Source organism: Carettochelys insculpta, chromosome 27 (assembly GCF_033958435.1).
Source record: "Carettochelys insculpta isolate YL-2023 chromosome 27, ASM3395843v1, whole genome shotgun sequence".
Taxonomy (NCBI): Eukaryota; Metazoa; Chordata; order Testudines; family Carettochelyidae; genus Carettochelys; species Carettochelys insculpta.
This window is the reverse complement of record NC_134163.1, coordinates 12,032,628-12,054,754: the sequence shown is the minus strand read 5'-3', so window position 1 is coordinate 12,054,754 and position 22,127 is coordinate 12,032,628. Positions and strand designations below refer to the sequence as shown.

The 22,127-nt window shown below is 40.4% G+C and overlaps 1 protein-coding gene across 2 annotated transcripts in view; it reads right to left on the bottom strand.

Moving 5' to 3' along the window:
* PTBP1 (polypyrimidine tract binding protein 1) overlaps positions 1-18,743 on the bottom strand; it is a 43,697-nt gene extending 24,954 nt beyond the window's left edge. Inside the window, exons 1-2 of one of the 2 annotated variants that reach the window (XM_074978070.1) lie at positions 18,632-18,743; positions 13,870-13,900 (exon numbers count right to left, since the gene is read on the bottom strand). In XM_074978070.1, the coding sequence (XP_074834171.1) occupies positions 13,870-13,900; positions 18,632-18,639 (39 nt within the window). In that variant the 5' untranslated portion in view covers positions 18,640-18,743. The remainder of the gene's footprint in view (positions 1-13,869; positions 13,901-18,631) is intronic. The other variant, XM_074978071.1, reaches the window with a different exon arrangement.
* Positions 18,744-22,127: the final 3,384 nt, after the last annotated feature.

Here is a 22,127-nt window from a genome sequence, read left to right as displayed (position 1 = left end):
GAAGTCTCCATATCAGTCTGATGGCATGTGGAGAATGTTTCTGCTTGCACAGTAATTCCTCATGATTATCTATAGAACCACCAGAAGAATAAGCCACTTATTTGCCCTCTGTAGGAGGTAAGGATAGGAAATTATCAACTGGAAAAACAAACATTTGTTCTCTGTCAGAATTTGGCTCTTCCAAATATGTTAGCTTGAATGATGCTTTTTGTAGTACTTTGAAGACCGATACCATTTTCTTCTTACATTTAAAGATGTGTCAAGTGTATAAGCAAGAAATGGTTACTGCTGTTAAGTTTTCCACATCACAGGGTTTCTTTAAGTCAGAGAGGTAACTGTGTTAGTCTGAATCTTCACAAAACAAAAAAGCAGACCTGTAGCACTTTAAAGACTAACAGCATTTAGTAGGTGATGAACTTTCCTCAGACCTGCTTCTTCAGATCAGGAAATTCTGATAAAAGTAAATTGATAATGAGAATTTAACAGAAAGAAAAGGATGAAATTAAAACTGAAATCAACTACACAGGACAGAAGTAGGGGTGGTGGAAGAAAATTACTTAGTGCAAGTATCTTAAGTTAGGAGAGTTGCCTGAGATCACTGGCAACTCAGACAGTTGCAGTAATTTTCTTCTACTCCCTTACCCCACTCCTCCTGTCCTAAGTACGTGATTTGTCAATTTTAATTTCAAGCTTTTCTACCTTTGTTAAATTCTCATTGGGTCAGTTTATGTTTAACAGAATTTCCAGATTTGAAGAAAAAGGTCTGAGAAAGCTCATCACCTAATAAATTTTATTAGTCTTTGAAGTCCTACAGGACTGCTTTTTTGTTTAATCAAAGTGTAACTTCACAAATCCACAACCCTCCTATCTTTGAAGGCATTCTAAACTGCCTGCCCTGACAAGAGCCAGGTGGTAGAGGGGAAGATTGTTTTACACCACCAAAACAGTGCTCTAAGTTACAAGCTTCCCTTACAAGACTGAGAAATTAATTTTAATGTCTTGTCTACATGGGGCAATTTACACAATTACAGGACCAGTATAATGCCCTGTGTGCACACATTCAACACAGTGACCTTTTTCAGTTTAGCACTAGCTATGCTATACATAAAGCTTCAAGTTGTACTGGTAGTTTTATTACACAAAAGCCACTTGAGGAAGCTGGCCAAGTAATCCGATGCTTTTTAAAGTCTCCTGCCATCAAAGCACACAAGGGAAGTTTCAACCATGTCTTACGTTTTGGATCCAAGGCAGGCAGTTTATATTTAAAGACCCAATATGAAGAATTACTGAAATGCTGAATTCCTGAAGACTCAAGTCTAAAAATTGTTAATTATTTTTAGAAAATAATTAGAGACACACATCTCCTAGAACTGCAAGGTACCTTGGGAGGCCTTCTAGTCCAGTCCCCTGCTCTCTTGGCAGAGCCAAGCACCATCTCTGACATCTATTTGCCCCAATCCCTAAATGGCCTTCTCAAGGATTGAACTCAACTCCCAGTTTAGCAGGCCAATGCTCAAACTACTGAGCTCTCTCCCCCCTTACACACATAAGTAAACGGATTCCCCATTTACTTCCTGTAGATCTTATACTACAGTACATTCTTTCCTTTCTAATTACCACATCATTACATTTTTCCCCCCTTTCCCAAGAACACTGCAATTTTGTTTGAAGACTACAGTCCCAAAGGCACAGAGTATGTTCTGCCTCAGCAAAAACAGCTCTTCAGGTACTGAAGTTATCACATTGTAGGGCAAGATGAGTAATTTGCAAAAGCCATCTCCTTTCTCTGCCTGTTATTTTAGGAAAAAAAAGTAACCAAACTGCCAAAATGAGGAATGGTGTTAAAGCTACTGTAAGAACTCATTCATTAAACTTGTTCTATTATAGCATGACATTTATTTTCTTGCAATTTGCAGAAAAAGCATAAGTGCACTCAAATATGTTGAAAAGCCCTGCAACGGGTAACTGTATACCTTGCTTTTGCAGTTAACACACCATTGGTGATTAGCTACTTCATAAAATATTAACAGGTAAAATACTCTGGGAGTTACCATGGCAGCAGCCTGCTTTTGTCTACCACATACACAGCTACCAGCTTGTTGCTCTAGCAGTATTAATCTAGTAAAATGTACCTACACCCCATGTAATCTCGCTGTACAAAATAATTCCCTCCTTAAAATGTTGGGGATGAAGGATTTATACTCCCTCCCCCCAAAAGGGGAAGATATGGTGAATAAAAATATTCACAAAGGTTTTTCTAAATCAGTTTTGAATTCTCAAATGCTTGCTCTCATTTTCCAATTCTGGTTAAAAAAAGCCTGTCTTCACCGAGAACATGCAACTGTTTAGTCGTGAATAATTTAAAGACTAAACCTAATTATATTCCATGGTGGCTGCTAACTGAAAACCTGAATATCAGTATGTTCTGCAAAGCTACCAATGAGAGAAGTTTTAGCAAGCATTTAGACAGGACCTAGTACTATTGTGGGACCACACATTATTAAGTTAATACACAAGAATTAAACCTGTACTTCCAGAGCACTTACACAGCCTGTCAGTGAGGAGAGAGGCAATATTTAAGCAATCACAAGAATTAGAAAAAAGACTACTTTGCTAGTTTACTGGCAATACAAAAATCAACCTCTCCCTAGGTTAAACAGTAGCAAACACTGCAAAACAGTAGTACACCCAGCAGCATTTGCTCTATTTTTTTCCATTAAAGAGCAGAATAAATTATGTGCACTGAGACACATGTGGATGTGCATCACCAATAGAAATACATTCTGTCCACTGTGGGAGCTCTGCTAATCAGCTGGCTGGCACCTGAATCTCTCTTTGGAAGCCACCCAAGCACTCAGGCTAAAGGGACAACTGGCACCTAGCCCTTTGCATTGAAGTGCCTTACTCTATGGAAGAGGAAAGGAACCTTACTTCAACTCAATGGAAGGAACCTGTTTCTCTTTAGAAACCCAAGGGGAGATGGTTCAAGACACAAACAGATATAAATTCCCAGAGAGTTCCAAAGGGACTTGGTCACTTAACTCATTCGCACCTCTGAATAATCCTGATAAAGTCAATGTTTGACCCTATAAATCTTAACAGGCAAGAAAATCCTCAAGTAAGGTTTCTCTCCTTTCCCACCATGACCAGCCACAGCAAGATTTCCACACATCATGTATATTGTACAAATGTCTGCAGTCACGCGTGCTCACATGAATAATGCTTCCTGTTGTACAGGTATGCAGATCTCAACCAGATATTTATGCCAATGACTCCACTGTAAGGTGTGCTGCTGCACCATTTTATTTATTTTTAAACACCACCAGCACACACTGTCCATTCCTGGCCAAAGAGTTTTATCATGGGTTCGGCCCAGTGTGCTCTGGTCTGCCCACAGTTGTTTGTGATCTCAGGGGATCGGTGCCATGCTGTCCACCTATTATTCTCCCCGTGGACTACAGAAACTGCCCACCTCCACTTTTGCGTCATACAAAATGGAGAAGACTACAGAACACACTGTAAAGAAATCTGCACGAAAAGACTACGAAGTCTTCAGAAAGAAGAAAGAGGCAGCCAAAAGGACTGAGCATCTCTAGAAGTTAGAAAGATGTTATGCTGAAACAAGCTACCGCAGAAGTGATGAAAGGAACAAGAAGTTAAAAAAAATCAGTTATCAGTACAATGCAGAATGTCTGAGCTGATAGTGCAGGCTGAAACAAAGTTACAAAAACCATGACACTATGCTCCACCATTTATCACATACTACAAGCTAAAGAGCTTTCAACACTAACTGATGGAGACCCTGGGGAAATTAGTCACTGTCAACAGGCTATTTGCCTAGACAGGAATTTTGTCTATAGGTATTGAAAAATTAACCGATCTGGTTTTAAAAGGGTTAAATTAGACTTTCAAGATCTAAAAGGGATCCATGACAGTAAAATGAGGCAATAAAGCAGCTCCTCAGCTTTATGTGGTCTAGCACACAGAACACAAACAGTGAGCTCTTCAAAACTGTTTTTATCACTATGGGAACTTTCAAAGAGATTTGCCAAGAACAACTTTTGTAACGCTTGCTGGATATACATGTTCTTTAATGAGTTTATCAGGTAGGAAGGAAAATTCAAGGGTTGTCTGAGCTAGCTAAACCAGGAGAGGGCCAAACTGGGGCCAATGGGAGAGGCAGGGATGCTGCCTGAGAGGGTGCTTTCCTGAGGCATGCAGAGCCACATGCTAACTGCACCAGGTAGGTGCTTGCATCCACATCTCCAGGCCCCCTCCCACCTAGACCCCATACCCATTCCCCACTCTTGCACCTGCATCCTTTCCAGCCCCTACAGTGCCAAACCCCTCCTGCATCTTCTCTCCTATGCTCAGACCCGCCCCCCCACCTGCTCTTGCACCGCCGCTTTCCAGGACTAAAATTCCCAGTCCCTTCCCATCCTTTAGCTTACTCTGTCTTCTACCTCCTACCCAGACCTCACATCCTCATCCCAGCCTGCTCCCTGGCAGCCCCCTCCAGCGCATTGAGCCCTTCATTTTTGGCCCCACCCCACAAAATCTACTAGCCCCAGTGTCATTTGGCTCTGGGGAGAAGATTCAGGGTAGTGAGGCAAATGTCCTATTTCTGCTTTTTAGCTGGAGACCACATCTCTCTCTCTCTGTGTTGGGTGGGGGGTTATTCTCACTTCCTCCCACTCCTCCAACTGATTTTTCTGTGGCTCAGTCCATCCCCCCACCACACAAAAGTTCACAAACTCTTAGCTAAATATTTCTCTTTCAACAGGGATGAGTCATCCCCCACATCTATTCCTCAAAAAGAAAAACCCAACTCCCCAAGATGATCTGAGTTTTTAAGACCATTTAATCAAATGAACATTTAAGAGACTTGTATCATGCATGAGAATGGAAGTTGATAGGAAAAAAATAATTCTTATTGGTAATAATTCTTATGATGCTGTTATATGTTAATTCTGTTAAGAGTCAAAAGTGAGTTGACCCATAAAAAGTAATGTCTGAATTACTAGTGCAAATCTCATGCCTGTTTTCCTGATGTTATACAAGAAATCACCTCTAGTAAGGGACTTGCTCCTATTTCTAGTCTTTCCCTCTTACCTCCCACTAATCTACTGGCAGGTTGATAGATGTCACAGGAAATTAGAACAGTCTGGGTCACAATAAAGCAGAAATGTCAAGTGACAAAAGTACTCCAGAAGAGCATTTTGAATACAGAATTGCTTCCTCTGACCTCAAAATTGAGGGCAAGAAGCAGAACTTAATATTAAGAACACCAGAATGGCCATACGCCATCTGGCCAAAAGGCTACCCAGCCCAACATCCCATATTCCAACTGGGGTCAGATGCTTCAGAGGACCTGGACAAACAAGGAAACTGAGTGATCCATACAGGCAGATCATCCCAGGTTCTGGCAAAGTGATCTTATGCTGTTAAAAGACTAATCTCAACAATGGATTAGTTTGCCTAACAGTGTGGCATCAGATCTTACGAATGAGCTGTAAAAAACAGGTAACACTCATTTATTAAACTTTATATCAGGAGTTTTGAAACTGACTTTCTTCCATGATAGTAAGCATGTGTCAATCTTCAGAAACATCTAAGCTAAAGTTTAGATGTTTGACTTATTTGAAATCTTTTCTGACAAACTGAACTCAAAACAAATGCTTGGTCCTCTGTTGCTGCTCTGATGACCTTCAAATTCAACCATAATCAACTGTGTATCACAACCCAAAACAAGTCTAAGCAAATGGTGGTTGTAGTGTCCCTTTCATTGTTGGCTGCACTCAGACGTGTGTGTAAGTGGCACTATGTGAATCTTAACGCTCAGGCAAAAAGGACTTTCTTAAAAAAAATCCCTAATGTTTGCTAGTGCCATTTGAAACACTACTTAATATTATTGTAAGGCATATGCAAGTCTTGGATTCAAAGGTTAGAATTTTGAAAAAATTGTAGCCAAAACATTATCGCCTTTTTAAGACGCTAACCCATGCCTACAGTAGCTCCTACTGTAGATACAGTTTCACAGACTGTAATTGCAAGATACCTCTAGGTTCCACTCTTAACAGCTAGCTTAACTTTGAAGAGGTTACGCTGCCCCATGTTAAATCTTAAAGAGGTGTTTCAAATATATTTAGCTGGCAATTTTAAAAATACTTTTTTCCCTAATTCAGGTAGTCAGCACATTTAACTTCTCTAGAAAAGGTCATAGTGTTACCTGTGTTTCTACTTAAATCACTTGCAAATTATCTCATTACATCCTGCAAGCTTTCAAACAATTTAACTTGAGGTTCCAAATGCAAAGAGTACACAGGTAACATAAGTAAACAAAAGCTTTAAGGATTTCTGCTTAAAATCTGTCAGAAGATTAAGTACACAGTGAAACTTCCACAGCTATCTGAAAGTTTATTTCTGCAGTATTAATGTATACCTTTTGTCACAATATTTTAATGGTACCATGGCCACTTGCTGCTGCTGCATCCTTTTAAAATTTAAACCCCTCTTCTATTTCTGTCACAGCACAGTCTTTAGTTTATCATTGAGCTAACAAGAAGTTCCTTCTCCTCAACCCTCCCAGTCTAGCCTGCCTTTCCCTAGCCTTCATTTTCACAAAAAACTAGTCTTGACAGCTACTATGGAGACACCCTATAAAACAAACCTGCCCTCTGAGCAAAAAAGGTGTGGCCATTTGAACTCACCCCAAATCCCTGTGCTACAAAAGTAGTGATGTCATTTTTTGCTGTACAGAGCAGCATATACCCCAGATGACAGCCTGCAGCATTCATATCACGTTCCAGTCTTCCTACCCAAGCTAAGGGCTTTGCAACCAACAAGATGTTTAAGATGATTTGAGAGGGCGCTTAAAACCAAAAGGTTATATTTTATTTAGCCTTAATAATAAATGCGTTATACAACTAGTGCCTTTCTACTTGCCAGAAAATATTTAACTGAATGACTCACCTTGCTTAACAAAATAAGGGATCATTTGGGAGAGCTTTAACATCTTGTGACAACGCAAATTACTCTGTCTGCGTTCATACAATTTAAGGAATGCCTGCAAAAATTTAGATCAAAGACAATAAAAGTGCAATTACATCGTATTGAAAAGGTGTGTCAAAAACCTGCTTTGGAAATACTAGGGAATATTTAGGTCTGAATTTTCATAAGGAAAACATTGTTAGAGGTGAAGAATCAGACTGATTATGAAGCTGGAAAAAAACCGATCACTTCATGTGTCTGTTAAATTAGAGTTAGCTAGAAACCCTTTATTTGGTCTAAGTACACTGATCACAGGACAAAAAAAACCAAGAAAACTCGTGACATCTTATTCTATCCACATACTGACTCTCTTTTTGCAACCTTTGACAAGTCACCAAGAATCTGCTCTTCAGATTCCCCACCTATTAATGGAGACAATAAATAAGAGGAAAGAAAAGAAAAAAAGCAGTAAAGGAGAACTTTAACAAAATTTATTAGATGAGCTTTTGTGGGACAGACCCACTTCTACAGACCATAGCCATACCAGAACAGACTCAATATTTAAGTTCTGTTCTGGGATGGCCATGGTCTGAAGAAGTGGGACTGTCCCATGAAAGCTCACCTAATAAATTATTTTGTTTGTCTTTAAAGTGCTATTTTACTGCTTTTTTGTTTTGATAGTATATAGACTAGCACAGCTTTCTCTCTGTTACAAGAAATGAAAAGGATTATCCAAAACCTATGAACGAGTTAACTATAATAACTACTCTACAAAATAAAATTCAAGTTTCCATTCTAGAGAAAAATATTTTCATGTGACCATTTTTCCCATGAGTTCCCTTAACAAAACAAATTTGCAGTACAAACCAGAGCAGTTGTTAAGCAAGCTATGAATCAAGACATCTTGATTTTTACAGAAGAATGAATGAGTAATTTACAGTAAACAAAGATTTAGATAATATTCATCATCCTGAATGATTAGCAGAATTTTCCAGATCTGAAGAAGTGGGTCTGTCCCACAAAAGCTCATCAACTAATAAATTTTGTTAGCCTTTAAAGTGGTACAGGTTTGTTTTTTTTTATTTATTAGCAGACGAATATATGCTACCTGGAATCTTTTGCTTAAACACCACACTGCAGGGTGAAGTATGTACAAATTCACTGTTACAAATAAAGCAACTATGTTGCCGTTCCTACACTCTAGTAAAGGGAATTTTCCATTTTCTCCTAAGGATGAATAATCAATCCATAAAGTGAAGCAGATGTACAGAAAAATATCAAAACTTGAGATTCCTGAGGTTCCTTCCACAAACTATGTTAACATTCTTGCTACATGCAGCTATTTGCCTCAATTTCAGATCAGCATGCCATTGGCTAGTGCCTTTCCTGTATCCATATTCCACACATGTGGCTTACATGTGTGATCATGCCTGTAACAGCAAGTCTACAAGAGCCAGCTTGTTGCAGCTTTTGAACTGTAGCCATAAGAGGAGACTGGAATTTCCTCATCACATTCTTGGCCTACTGCCTGAAGCCATAATTACTTGTTCCCATGGCAAAGAGCCTGGCTTGACCACAATACCATTTCTATGCAGTCAGCCTGTATAATACTGTAACAAAACCTGTTCTAAAATATTTTAAGAGTTAATTCTGAAGATGCCATGTTTTTTTGTTTGCAGATCAGAAAAGGCCATGTCTACACTAGCAAACTTACTGTGGCACAGCAGTAATGATGCACTGTATCACTGTAAAATACCACATATAGCCATTACATGGCAACGGAATCCACTGACGTAACAGAATGACTAGTGGTAGCTATGCTGGTGGAAGAAGCTGTGTACGGCAAGTGCTTATGTTAGCAAAATTTATGAAGCTCAGGTTTTTGGTTTTTTTTATGTAGACGTGGCCTCAGTGAAGCGCTGCACATAGGGTAATCAATTGGTAGCTATTTTACAGAAATTTAATGTTATGAAGTAGAACAACACTTATTCACTTCCCAAAAAATGGTGCATGGCACAAAAATGCATCACCATTCAATTTTGCAATACTATGGCTCTAGAAATGGCAACTGGGATCAACACCCACTGCGAACACTTTATAAAACAATCTTTGCACTGACCATGCAGACAGGCTATATCATCCCCATTTTACAGAGGGAGAATTGAAACATGACGATTAAATGATTCACTCAAAATCACGGGGGGGAGGGGCACCATGCCAGAAATGAAACCCAGCTTGAAGTCCAAATCTAATGTCGCAACCATAATGCTGCCACCCACTTTCCTTTCTCTTCTGATAGTGAATCAGTTAGGTGAAAGAGGATGTCTTATGCAGATCATGTGTTTATGACGCAGCACTTTTTTCCAGTAGGGTCTCCAATAATTGCAGAACTTTCTGAATAATGAAATTCCTAAGCTATTTGCATATTAAGATGTGAAAAAACCCAACAGTTCGGACATGTCCGATGCATATTTTAAACCTCTAGATGGCTTAATCTGAATTATGAACCAGAGATTATTCAAGATTATTCAGCAGTGCAATAAATCAGAATACAATTACATGACAAAATAATTATTCTCAACACTGAAATAATGTTTAGTGTTCTCAACAGCAAAAGTATGGAAGTAAAATAATGTAATGGAAAAAAGCACTCAGACGTATCTAAAGCAGATTAACATTGAAGATGTTTAGTCAATTACTATGGCCTGCTGGTTTGATTAAGTACAACACAGCTCTAATCTAAGCACCTGATTTAAAGAACAGGAAGTGTGAGTTGTGTGTAAATTTGTAAAACATTAGGAACAACCTAAAAGGAGACTTCGGGAAAATAACCTGTCACATTTCATCTCCCCATCGCTTTTTCTTCCTTCCACCTTTTATCTGATGGGTCTGTCTTCACTTTTATCCAGCATACTGACCAACAGTATAGGTCAACAGATGGTTACCACACTGTCTCTCCAGTGTGGTTTAATAAAAGGACCTAGACAGTGAGGAAATCTATAAGCTTTAATATTTACAATGACCTAAAGGAATACTGTGTGGCCATCTCTACTCATGCATCCCTGAACATAATTTGGGGTAATGGGGTGGGGGAGAGGGAGAGGTTACTTAAGTTTATTTTAAATCAGAAGTGTTACCTATAGCCAACTACTACACAAGCCAGCAACACAGAACCGCAGCCAGCAACTAGTCTCTCAGAATACAGCTTTCAGGAACGGACACTTGTGATGTAGCTACTTTCGTTCCCAGCTGAATCTTATTCCTATTCTAATCGTTTAGAGATCCAATAGTTAGGGCCCTACCAAATTCACAGCCATGAAAAACAGGACACAAACCATGAAATCTGGTCTCCTGCCAAGAAACCTGGTCTTTTGCATGATTTTAGCCCTATGCTATATAGATTTCATGGGAGTGTTCCATATTTCTCAAATTAGAGGTTTTCACCCAGAAGCGATGGGGGTGGGGTGCGCTTGCAAGGTTATTTTAAGTGTGTCTCAGTAGTGCCACACTTACTTCTGGGCTGCTGCTTTCAGAGTTGAGCAGCCAAAGAGTGGTGGCTTCTGACAAGGGCCCAGGTCTGAAGGAACCAGTGTAGAAGAAAGGGCAGCAATACTATACTATGCCATCCTCAGTGCTGCTGGCAGTGGCTCTGTCTTCAGTGCTGAGCTTCTAGCCAATATCCACTACTCTCCAGCTCTGAAGACAGGAATGCCACTAACAGCACAGAAATAAGGAGAGCACTAGTGCCCCCCCACTCCAATAACCTTGCCACTTACCACTCTCCCTGCCCCCCTAAAACTCCCTTCTGGGTTAGAACCCCCTAATTACAACACAATCTTCAGATTTAAACACCTGGAATAATAACTGATTATTTTTAAAATCCTATGACAATGAAATTGACTAACACAGGCTTTCAGTTTGGTAGGGACATATCAATAATGGTAAACATCTCAAATGCTGTTCAACTTTATTACTGTAAGTTACGGGATGATTATAAGTATGTATTCCTGAAAGGAGAAAAAAATAAAGTTAATAAAGAGACTGCTAACAATGGATGTCTTAATAACCACACAAGTCGCAGCAAAGAACAGAGCTCAAATCACTAAAGTATTTCAATAGAAAACCTTCTGAACCGTTTCTAGCATCATATGGAAAGTTTTTCCTGCACACTATCCAGCCTAATTATTTGGGGAAAAAACCCACAGAAGTTAGAATGAAGGGAGAACACTCATAAGAACAATTGCAAAAGCTGCTGCCAGTTTTTAAAAATAAGAGTGAACTCATTTCCATTTTACACTATTCTCATTCAAGGTTACCACTGTTTTTGAGATTTAATGAAAGGACACCTATTCCTTTGGATGACTAAGTGTGGAATTATAAGACTGACTATAATAAAGCAGCAGCATGGAAGAAGCAACAGTGGCATTAGCCACAGAAGTTAAGCATTCCATAAATCTAAAATAAGACTTTAGAAATCAAATGTGTCATTAAATAACCAGGCACTTATTTCAAAAATCAACAGAATGTACTGCATTATTTGCAGTGGACAGTACTCTTCAAAACACAATTTTAGACATGACACTTAACTTACCCAGATGGAAAATTTCAAAGATTTATGAATAAGACAATGTCTTACCCTAATTCATGTAATTCAATTCTCTTTTGCTGCTATCATACCAGACTTGGTGTCTAAAAGTGGGGTGCCTAACAGGAAGTAGTATTTTTGCTATATACATTTTACTCTTATTTTCATCCACTTCTCAGGCCCCATGGCACTTGAAACATAGAAGTGTACTTCCTGTGCTAAAAAGTCAAGTGTTGACATGTGACTTCTTCCAGTCCCCATTTAGATGACAAACCATACCCTTCTTAAGGGATTAAAATCATGCCAGAGGAAATAAACCACATGCCTGAAATGTAATCACATCCTGAAATTCTTGCTATCACTGGAACCTAAAAACCAAAAACACATTTCACATCATAACCTTTCCAGGAAAAAGCCTTCCTTTCCAGAGATCTTCCTATAGCTGCAGCATCTTATATGCATTTGAGCACTGCAGTAGGATTACAAAAGTGACTAGTGAAGTCACTAAAATTTCTATGACATGGAAAGATCTTCCAGGGTAAGATGAAAACAAAAAGCAGTCAAGTAGCACTTTAAAGACTAGCAAAATAGTTTATTAGGTGAGCTTTCGTTGGACAGACCCACTTCTTCAGACCATAGTCAGACCAGAACAGACTCAATATTTAAGACACAGAGAACCAAAAACAGTTTTTGGTTCTCTGTCTCTTAAATATTGAGTCTGTTCTGGTCTGGCTATGATCTGAAGCAATGGGTCTGTCCCACGAAAGCTCACCTAATAAACTATTTTGCTAGTCTTTAAAGTGCTACTTGACCACTTTTTGTTTTGATAGTGTATAGACTAGCACGGCTTCCTCTCTGTTACTATTCAACAGGGTAAGATGACTGATTTATTCCAGGAAGTCTAACTCACAGATTCTTGATAACTTCAAAGCATGCTCTTTTCTCCCTTTCCCTTAAAGCAGCATGGCAATCCACTCTGTGGATTCTGCCCTGCAGCAGACAGACTGAAAGCCAGAATAAAATTGGTCACAGCAGACACTAGACACCAAACCATTTTTAACAATAAAATGTTTTAAATTCTGTAGCATAAGTAGTAACTTCTCCCATAGATATTAAATAGAGCTTTTTTCCAATCTGTCTGCTGGTCACCGGAATCATACAAAACTTAAGGGGTTGCCCACAGTTGTAGAAGTTCTAGCATCCAATTCTGTTGTTGGCTCTGAAATACACTACACTTTATTAACAAGAAGTCCTGTGACACCTTATAGACTAACAGATATTTTGGAGCATGAGGTCTGACGAAGCGAGTCTTTGCCCACAAAAGCTCATACTCCAGAACATCTGTTAATCTATAAGATGCCACAGGACTTCTTGGTTTTGAAGATACAGACTAACATGGCTACCTGTCTGATACTTACACTTTATCAGCTCCCCCGTAGCACTTTTACATTGTGTGTGGCAAAAATGATCCTTAAGAGAATATATAAAAAATAGGTACATGAAGTAACAAGTTACCTGGCTCACCACCAATCTTTAGCTCAGTTTAAATTCTTAGTCCTGTCCCAAATTGCATCATTTCACCAGACAGTCCAACTTTTCACATTCTGCCACATCTGATCAATCTTTCCACTAACTCTGAACTAAAATTACAATTTGGGCCATGAATTAAGCTGAGGAGCTCTGTCCACCCCCAAAACTCCCATTTAGCAGTTCTCAGGAACCAAGTTTCCTCCTGTGAAAAGCAGCCTATTACCAAACACTGTTGATAAGGAGGCTCCTGTCAGCACTTTGAGTCTTCAGGCTAAGGTTGCACTTTCAAAGCCAAGCACTAGAGGGGTAAAGGTTGTATTTACTGTACACCCATGAGAAGAATCAACAAGTAAAATGCTTTGTGCTTTTTATTTTAGCAGTCAAAGGATTATTGCAACATCCAAACGAATGGGCAATCCATAAAAACACGAAGGAAGTTAAGCGCTCTCAATCCAATGGACTGCCATTTTCTCTTACAATATATTAATATGGATGCAACATAAGTTTGTCTGAACACCAGCAGAGTCTGCATTTTCTGTTTCGAAACATTACTTGTCTGACAATTACAACAGTCTGTCATCCCTACAACATAGCAAAAACAAAGCCATGACTTGATCATTAAATATATGAAAATAAAATAAGCCTTCTGGTTAAGAAACCAAGAGGCAGTAACACCAGAAATAGACCGTTTTAAAATGGAAGAGCTGATTTCAGTAAATTCACAACTAAGCAAGTGTAAAAAAGAAAAAGTGAGTAGTGCCTACCTTTGTGCCAACTGTTATATCTTGGACAATGCTGTAGAAAAAAGAAAGATGAGGGTTAAGTTAAATAGATTTACCTCAAATATCCAGCAGTAAGAAAAAGCTCGTCCAAGTGCACCCATCTTCACAAATGAGCCAAGGTGAGTTTATACAAAAAATAAATTAGGTTGCGCTCAAGACTCAAGACCCCCTCGGAAGTGCTAGGAACATGCACCAATTCGCCCTTTTTGCCAGTGAACCACAGAAAGGAGTATGAAGGTAACCAAGTCAGTATTCTTCACAGGACTGTACGAAACAGAGGAACACCAAGAGCCAAGTCACAGCAAGAAATAAAGTGTCAATGTTAATCTCCTACAATCACTAGTATTCACCTGTATAGTCCATATAATCCACACCTAGAGTAGCGTTAGACTATCTAGTTGGCACAAATACTCAGAAAAAGAATTCTAGGGAGCTGACCCTGCAGAGTGGGGTTAGGAGGAGACTTTCTACAAAGATGAAAAGGCAGTCTTGCAGCACTTTAAAGACTAACAAAATGATTTAATAAAAATTCAGAATTTCCAGATCTGAAGAAGTGGGTCTGTCCCACCAAAGGTCATCACCTATTAAATCATTTTGTTAGTCTTTAAAGTGCTGAAAAACTACTTTTTTGTTTTGTGGAGATACTAACTAACATGGCTACCTCTCTGGGTCTACAAAGATGGTTTAATAATGATCCCAGAATTGGCCAAGAATGGTGCAGTCGTGGAATTGCTTCCATGGACTAGGCAGGCCTTTATATAACTGCCTCACTTGTACCTGAATAAAACCACCTGTGCCTGCTTTACAACAGAACTTCTATCATTGCAAGCACTAGGGGAGTCTATCAGACTAACACCTGGAGCCTGAGCCCTGGAACTCTACTCTCCCACCAACCCTCTGGGTTCCAGACCACAGACTGCAGCCCCAGCAGAAGCCATGTACATGGCAATTTTTCAGACTCATGTCAGATGCAGATGTACTATTTTTAGCCTGGATGACACCAGATGATGGATACAGATTATTCCTCTTCTGCCTGCCTCAGGGTTTTACACATTTCTCCAAAGCATATGGTATTATGGACCACTATCAGAGACAGGATACTAGACTAGATGGCCTATTGGTCAGATCTTTTATAGCAGCTCCTATTACTGAGAGAATCACTTGGCTGACAAATGCAGAATGCAGTTCCAGGCAATAAAATATTCATATTACCAACACTTACACTTTTTTGGGAAACAATTCAAGATGGAAAATTCCTTCAGTATGTATGTATATACAAAATGTGGTAAAGTAATGATGTAAAGCTGAGCCACACAGACCCATTCACGCTGTAGTCCTTCAGGACACACATCATCCCATGAACCTTGAATTATTATGCCAGGCTTCCCAGTACACAGTGCATTGTACAAACACTTGGAATGAGACAGGATCCTGCAGTCACAAGCCAAGAGATCACTGCAGACCTATTACCAAATGACAGGAAACTGCGAAAAGTGGGATTCTACCAAGTCCTGCACAGTAATAAGGAATCACACTTGCATCAAGAAACATTTTATAATTCAAAACAATTTAATTTTACCATAACCCACGCTTGATACATCTTACCTTACATTTCAGTAATTTTTCAGGTAAAGAAACACTAATTTAAAACAATCCTTGGTACTTGCATAAGCCAGCTCAGTTTCTCATATTTCCTCCTAAGAACCAGCTTGCCATGTCATCCTAACCCAACAACTGACAACTGGACCCACAGTCTACTCCAATGGCTGATGCCAGAAAACTACACGATGGTTTCTCTAGCCCAGACTACTATTAAAAAAGCTCTGTATGAGATTGCTGGGTTTTTACAATCCCACTGGTGTTCAGAGTCACCAATGAAGACAGATGGGTTTTGTTTTATCTTGAGGGGGAGAACTTTAGTGGAGTAATTAAACCCATCTGTACATCAGCTGAATGCTGGTGCACATAACCACTCCATCAGTTATTCAACATGCCAGTTTCTTCAGTTTAAAAAAAATAAAAATCCATTTCTGCAGTTTAGAGTCCTTCTTGAACACCTGAATCAAAGAAAATCTCCCAGAGACACAAAAATATTAGGGGCATCAAGTTTCCAAGCCACTCAAAGTTATCCCTGAGCAATTTCTCTTGCTTCCTGTTCCTCTTGAGGGCCTCAAACACAGGAAACGTTTTACATAAAGTAGCCTTTACAGCAAATGGCATTTAAAATTATCCAGCAAGAAGAGCTTTTATTTGCCAAAAACTGTTCCGTTCTGGAATACCTTTGTAATCTATCTGATAAAGGCCACATGAAGAGGTACCACCACCAAGGATGTTAGTGACACTAAACTCTGAGACAAAAAGTCAACACTTTAAAGACTAACAATAATGTATCATTAGATGAACTTTAGTGGGGCAGACCCACTTCTTCAGATCTATTTCCAGATCTGAAAAAGTGGGTCTGCTCCATGAAAGCTTCGCCTAATAAATGATTGTTAGTCTTTAAAGTGCTAGAGATCTGCTTTTTTGCTTTGTGAAGATACAGACTAACTACCACCTCCCTGCAACTTTTAGAAAATTTTTAAAGGTATGCAGTTAATTTTTAAGTTGAATATATTCAAACAGCGGTTTCTTAAGCAAGTTTCACTGCTCCTGGCAAACAAGTGTATTCTCCTACTTCTTAAACAAAAAGGGCCATCAATTTGTGCAAAATTTAATTTCATATAGAAAGACTGATACTTCCTTTTGAATAGGACAGAAAAATTATTTTGGATAGCGAACTTTTTGGCCATTTTATAATATGCAATATGTCACATCAAAGTCCTGTGAATATTTAGCAAGATGACCCATACCAAAAAACAATTTAAGGCTACATCTAAACAGCACTGTAAGCGTAAATACAGACAAAAAGTCATGGGCAGTTAGCTATGCAGAAAGTGACCAGTTTCTAGAAGAAAGAAATCTCCCACATTTCATCACTAGCCCAGCAGACAGTGCCTAAACTCTGTAAAGAAGGTGAACCATATCTTGGAATCTTAACTGACAAGTAGTAATTGAAATTTTAGGCTTCAGTTCATATTGTTACTTATGCTGCACAAGATGAAAAGCTGAACTGTCTAAATAAGTACTTTATTTACATAACCACACCAGCTTTCCAACAACCTACCCTGAGTACTAGAAATATTCATTATAAAACCGAAATTCAAATGTGTTATGGCTACAAATTATTTTATTTACAGAAAAACACTTATCCCAACATGTGGATCGGTTAAAAGTGCAACATGTTGAACAGAAATTCCTAAGATAGTCTTCCCATAAGGAATCAGGCTGTGAACGCTTTAACCTATAGAATGAATGTGAATGAAACTTTTTAAACCCAGTCATTAAATTTGGGCTCTCTTAAGGTTTTGGGATACTTAAATACCAAACTGTCTGGAAGTGCCAAATAACGTTTTGGGTTGACTAACAACATTCTCCTCTTTGAAAGTCAGCACACTACTGTAGTTCTTCCAAATAAATAGTAAAACCTCATTTCTTCTAATTTATGTTTTCATTGAGTATCCCATTTTGAAACACCTTTAAAGTAAAGGAGATAATCACTAGAGAGAGAAGCAAAACTACTTTGCCTGCAAGTTTCATCCTCACAAAACTGCATAAAGCAGCATATGAAACGAGGTAGGTTTTAGCTTAAAAAAAGTTGGTAATTAAACTACAGAAGAACAAGCAAGCACTACTACAAGCATTGCCATATTGTTACAGTTTAACTTGAGATCTCCAAACAACAGGAGGAGGGCACTGAGCCATGCTTTCAGCAAACTCTAACTACAACCGAAAGCATTACAGTGCCTCAAGGACCAGCCTGAGGGGGCATAAGCCAAATTACACTTCAAAAAGCGTTCGTGAAAAGGCCAGGACAATGGCAGCACAATCCACAGCTGAAGCAGCTGCCAAAGCTGGGTGCGGCCAAAGCCACAATCTCGCCTCCTGCAAAACTCCCCGCCCGGTACAACGATGACTGATTGCAACTCCTAAGGTGAGTGGGTGCCTCTTGCACAGCTTCCCAGGCGGACGCTACGCCCTACACCCAGGCAATTTACAGGAAACACGGCCAACTGCCTCCCCCTCCACCAGCGCACGTCGCTGGACTCTCTAGGGGAAGGGGTGGACGCCCTTCCCTCCCCAGGTGCTCAGAGGGGGAGGGCGAGCGCGCGTCCCCGCCCCCAGGTGCGGCACGCGCCTACGCACGGGCGAGGGAAACAGCATCCTCGCGCCTGGGTCTACGAACGTACGGGGGGGGAACCACCGAGCACGAGGCGGCGGGGGAAGGAGGGGGGAGGAGAGAAGAGAGCCGAGAGCTGCCGAGCGCGTGCGTGGCTCCGAACGCCCGAGGGGCCCGCACGAGGAACCCCCGCGCGCAATCGGGGCCTCGCCTCGCCTCGCCTCACTCTCGGAGACGAGGCAGCGGGGGTCCGCCCCTCCCCCCTTCCCACGGCCCCACAAGGGGGTGGAAATCCCCGCAGGGAAGTAGAAAGCGGCGGTGACGGAGGGGATCCAGTCGGGCACCCCTCCGTCCCAACGGAGCCCTCTCAGGTAACGCTCCCCCCTCTACGAGCGGCCCTGCCGCCGCCCCCGCAGGTAACGCCCCAGCCCCCGGCGCAGGTCCCCAGTTCCCCATAGCCCTGTGAGGTCTCAAACTACTCCTCTGCTGTCCCCGTCCGGAGCGGGGCCCGGCCCAGCGTGGACTTACCCGTCCATTGCACACAGAGGAGACCCGCAGGGAACGGAGTGGAGGCGCCGGAATAGCAGGAACGAACCCAACGGCTCCGTGTTATAGACTCACAAAATGGCGGCGCCGTCCGGCCCGCCTCACCCGCGCCAGCACTCCATTGGCTGCCGCTTGTGTCGGCCTGACGACACGGGCGGGGCTCTGTCGCCTCAGGGGGAGGAGTCTGGGCAGGCTGCTGCGCAGTCCGTTGGCTGCCAGGGAGGGAGAGGGCGGGGTGAACAGTGGGCGCGCCGCGAGATTGGTGAAGGTCCTGCATTATGAAGGGAAGCCATTTTGAAAGCGGGTAGGAAGCCCACTACGTACACTGGGTAGCCATCTTGCATAGGGGCAACGAACGGAATAACAAACGGAACCTACGCTGGGCAGCCATCTTGATTTTGGGCAACATCTCCAACGTGTCTGTTGCGTTGTCATCTGAGTCGGCCATCTTAACTATGGGAAAACAGTCCTAAGACCACGCGAAACAGCCATAGTGAATGTGGGCAAAGAAGCGCAAAAGACGTTGGCTCTGTCTACACTAGAAGCATCTGTCTGCAGAAGTTACTGTCGGAAGAGATGTTCTGTCTGACAAAACTTCTGCCCACAGATCATGTCTATGCATAAAAGCAGAGCGACATTGTGAACCACTCTTTTAACAAAAAGCTCCCCCCCCCAGCGTCTACATGGCTTTTTTGTCAACAGTTTCTGTCAACAAAATGCATTTTGTGTATAGAGGTTCTGCAAGTTTTGTCAACAAAACTTTCTAGTGTAGACATAGATAGCCCTTGAGTGTCATCAGGAGCTTATGAGTCCACGTGCCTGTTATAAATGTGCCGGGGGGGTAGCCCTGTTAGTCTGTAGCTTCACAAAAAACAAGCAGTCCTGTGGCACAAAGAATTTTATTTATTAGGTAATGAGCTTTCCTGGGTAAGATCCATAAAAGGTAGCTACTTAAACACTACACACAGCTGGGATTTTTACTTTTTAAACATACGGTTAAAATCAATTTGATTTTAACTAAAGTTGGTGTTGTGAGGAGAAAATGATTGTGTGTCTTTGAGAACATGCAATATTTTACAAAAGAGGTACACAACTCTGGTGGCGGGGTCCAGCCATTACAATTCTCTTCATAAGAGCCATGGTTGCACCATTTTCCTTGACCAAAATCTCTGCTAGGCTGTCTACATGGCAGAACTATTTCAGGATACCTCAGTATCCAGATATAGCTACTCTGTGCCTTTGAAATGCACCCATTATTTTTAAATATAACAAGTGTGTTATTTCAGCATTCCTGTACACCCCATTGCAGGAGTAAGGGATGCATCGAAATAATGCTTTATTTTGCCATTTGGCACTGTTTAGACAGCACCAAATGCCAAAATAGCCTATTTCGAACTACACTCAAAATAGTTTAGACGGTTGTATAGACTTAGCCTTACTTTGCAGCCATCATAGGCTGCACTGATTAGTTAATAACTTTCTTCTACCATCCCAGAAGTAGTTATTTTTCAGTCTTGAAGTGTGTCGTTAATCCTCACTCCTTCAGAGAGATTCATGCAAACAGCCTGACTGTGCCCAAGTGGAACCCACTGTAAGCTTTCCATGACAGACGTTGTATTTTTACTTTGTCCCTATTCAGAACAAAGGGGGCCCAGACCTGCTTATTGTAATTCAAATGATAAAAAATCCTCTTCCCCTTTACTAATCTGTTTATGGTGCACCTTAGCTATTTGACTTCCTTTCTCTAGCTTGTTCTGCTATACAGCAGCATGCTTCTGAAGTCACAATGACATTTGCTGTTTAAGTATGGACAAGGATAATCTGGAATTCTAGCATGAATTCACTCCTGTCACACCTTAGAGACTAATACATTCATTAGATCATGAGCTTTTATGGCTAAAACCCATGAAGTGTGATCCAAAATGTAGGTCAACTTAGATTACTTTACTCAAGAGCTGTGAAAAATTTAACACCCTATTCAGTGCATTCACCTTAACCCCCATTGTAGATACAGCTACGTTGATGGAAGAATTCTTCCATTGACCTAACATATGCATATGCAGGGAATACAAAGGATTATTATCCCTAGTTCACATTATGGAAATACTTGAAAGAAATAAATTAGCAAGTGAAATTTCATGAGTACTAAGTCTACTGATAAATTGTAAAAATCAACCCAATATACCGATAACTAGTAAAGCTAACAAATCAATTTAGAGCGTACACAGCTATCCCCCTTATTTAGCAAATGTATTTAATTAAAGAGTGAACAAAACCAGGCACTCACCATCAAGGAACTATTGTTTGTCCAAGCCATATTTCAACTAATCATTATTACGTGGTTTATAAAGAACAGAAAAAATTAAGGAAATATAACTGAAAGTTATTTAATGTCCCACCCTCCTCCTTAGATTTCACATAAGTATATCAAATATATCGATTTTCAGCTACGTTTTACCAGATTTCTTCCTACAGCATTTGACTACAAGAAGGTCCAATTTTGAAGGGTTCTAGATTACACAGCTACTCATTTGTTCAGTCCAGTATGCGCTGCTCAGGTAAAAAAGTTACTCCATTAATTTTTTAAAATCATTGTAGTGTATCTTTTCTGTTTCTCAGAGGAAATTAGCGCATTTTGTAAACATACAGTCTGATAATATACATTTTTTCTTTGGAGTGAAAATGATGCATTTAAAAATATCCATTCCCTTGGAAACTCAATGTAAAAAGAAATTGTCTCACCTTTTCTTCACTAAAAACAAAAAACAGACACCAGCTGGAAATGGGAAAAACTCCAACATGATTCAGCTTCTTTTGTACAAGCTAGCAGGGAGCCCAGCCTGATTTACAGACCCTCTCCTTGACCCTCAGCCTCTGTGGTTGCTCAAGTCTCTGTTGAAGGTTCTTTGGGAGACACACCCAGGATTTCCCTCCCCCCCCCCGTTTAAATCTTGAATGTATGTTATCTTCTGGAATTTAACACATTCTGCACAAACTTTCTCTCTCTCTCTATTTCTTAAAATGGTTTACAAGCTGAAAATGCTTTGTGCAGGCAATTTTTCCATACAATTATTTTCTGTGCAAGCCAGCAGCCCCCTATGACCTTGCTTTCCTGACAATGGCTCTGCTTTTTCAGATAAGTTTAAACAAATAATTGTTCTCTCCCCAAGAAGGTAATGTGCTCAAATGCATACTGTACACAATGATAATAACATCCTAAATAATCTTCTATCAAGAAAAAACATGGTCACTTTCTATTTTTCCTTTATCCTTATCATTGTTTGTAATAGTTCCTTAGATCCTAGTCTTGTAAATATGTATTTGTATAACTTCACTGGCATGATGGATCTCACTGAAATCAATAGAACTAGTCACAGTGGCTATGTCTCCATGAGATGCCTTTGTTGGCAGAAGTCTCTGTCAGAAGGGATTTCCTGGTAAAACTTCTGTCAACAGATTGTGACTACACATAAAAGCA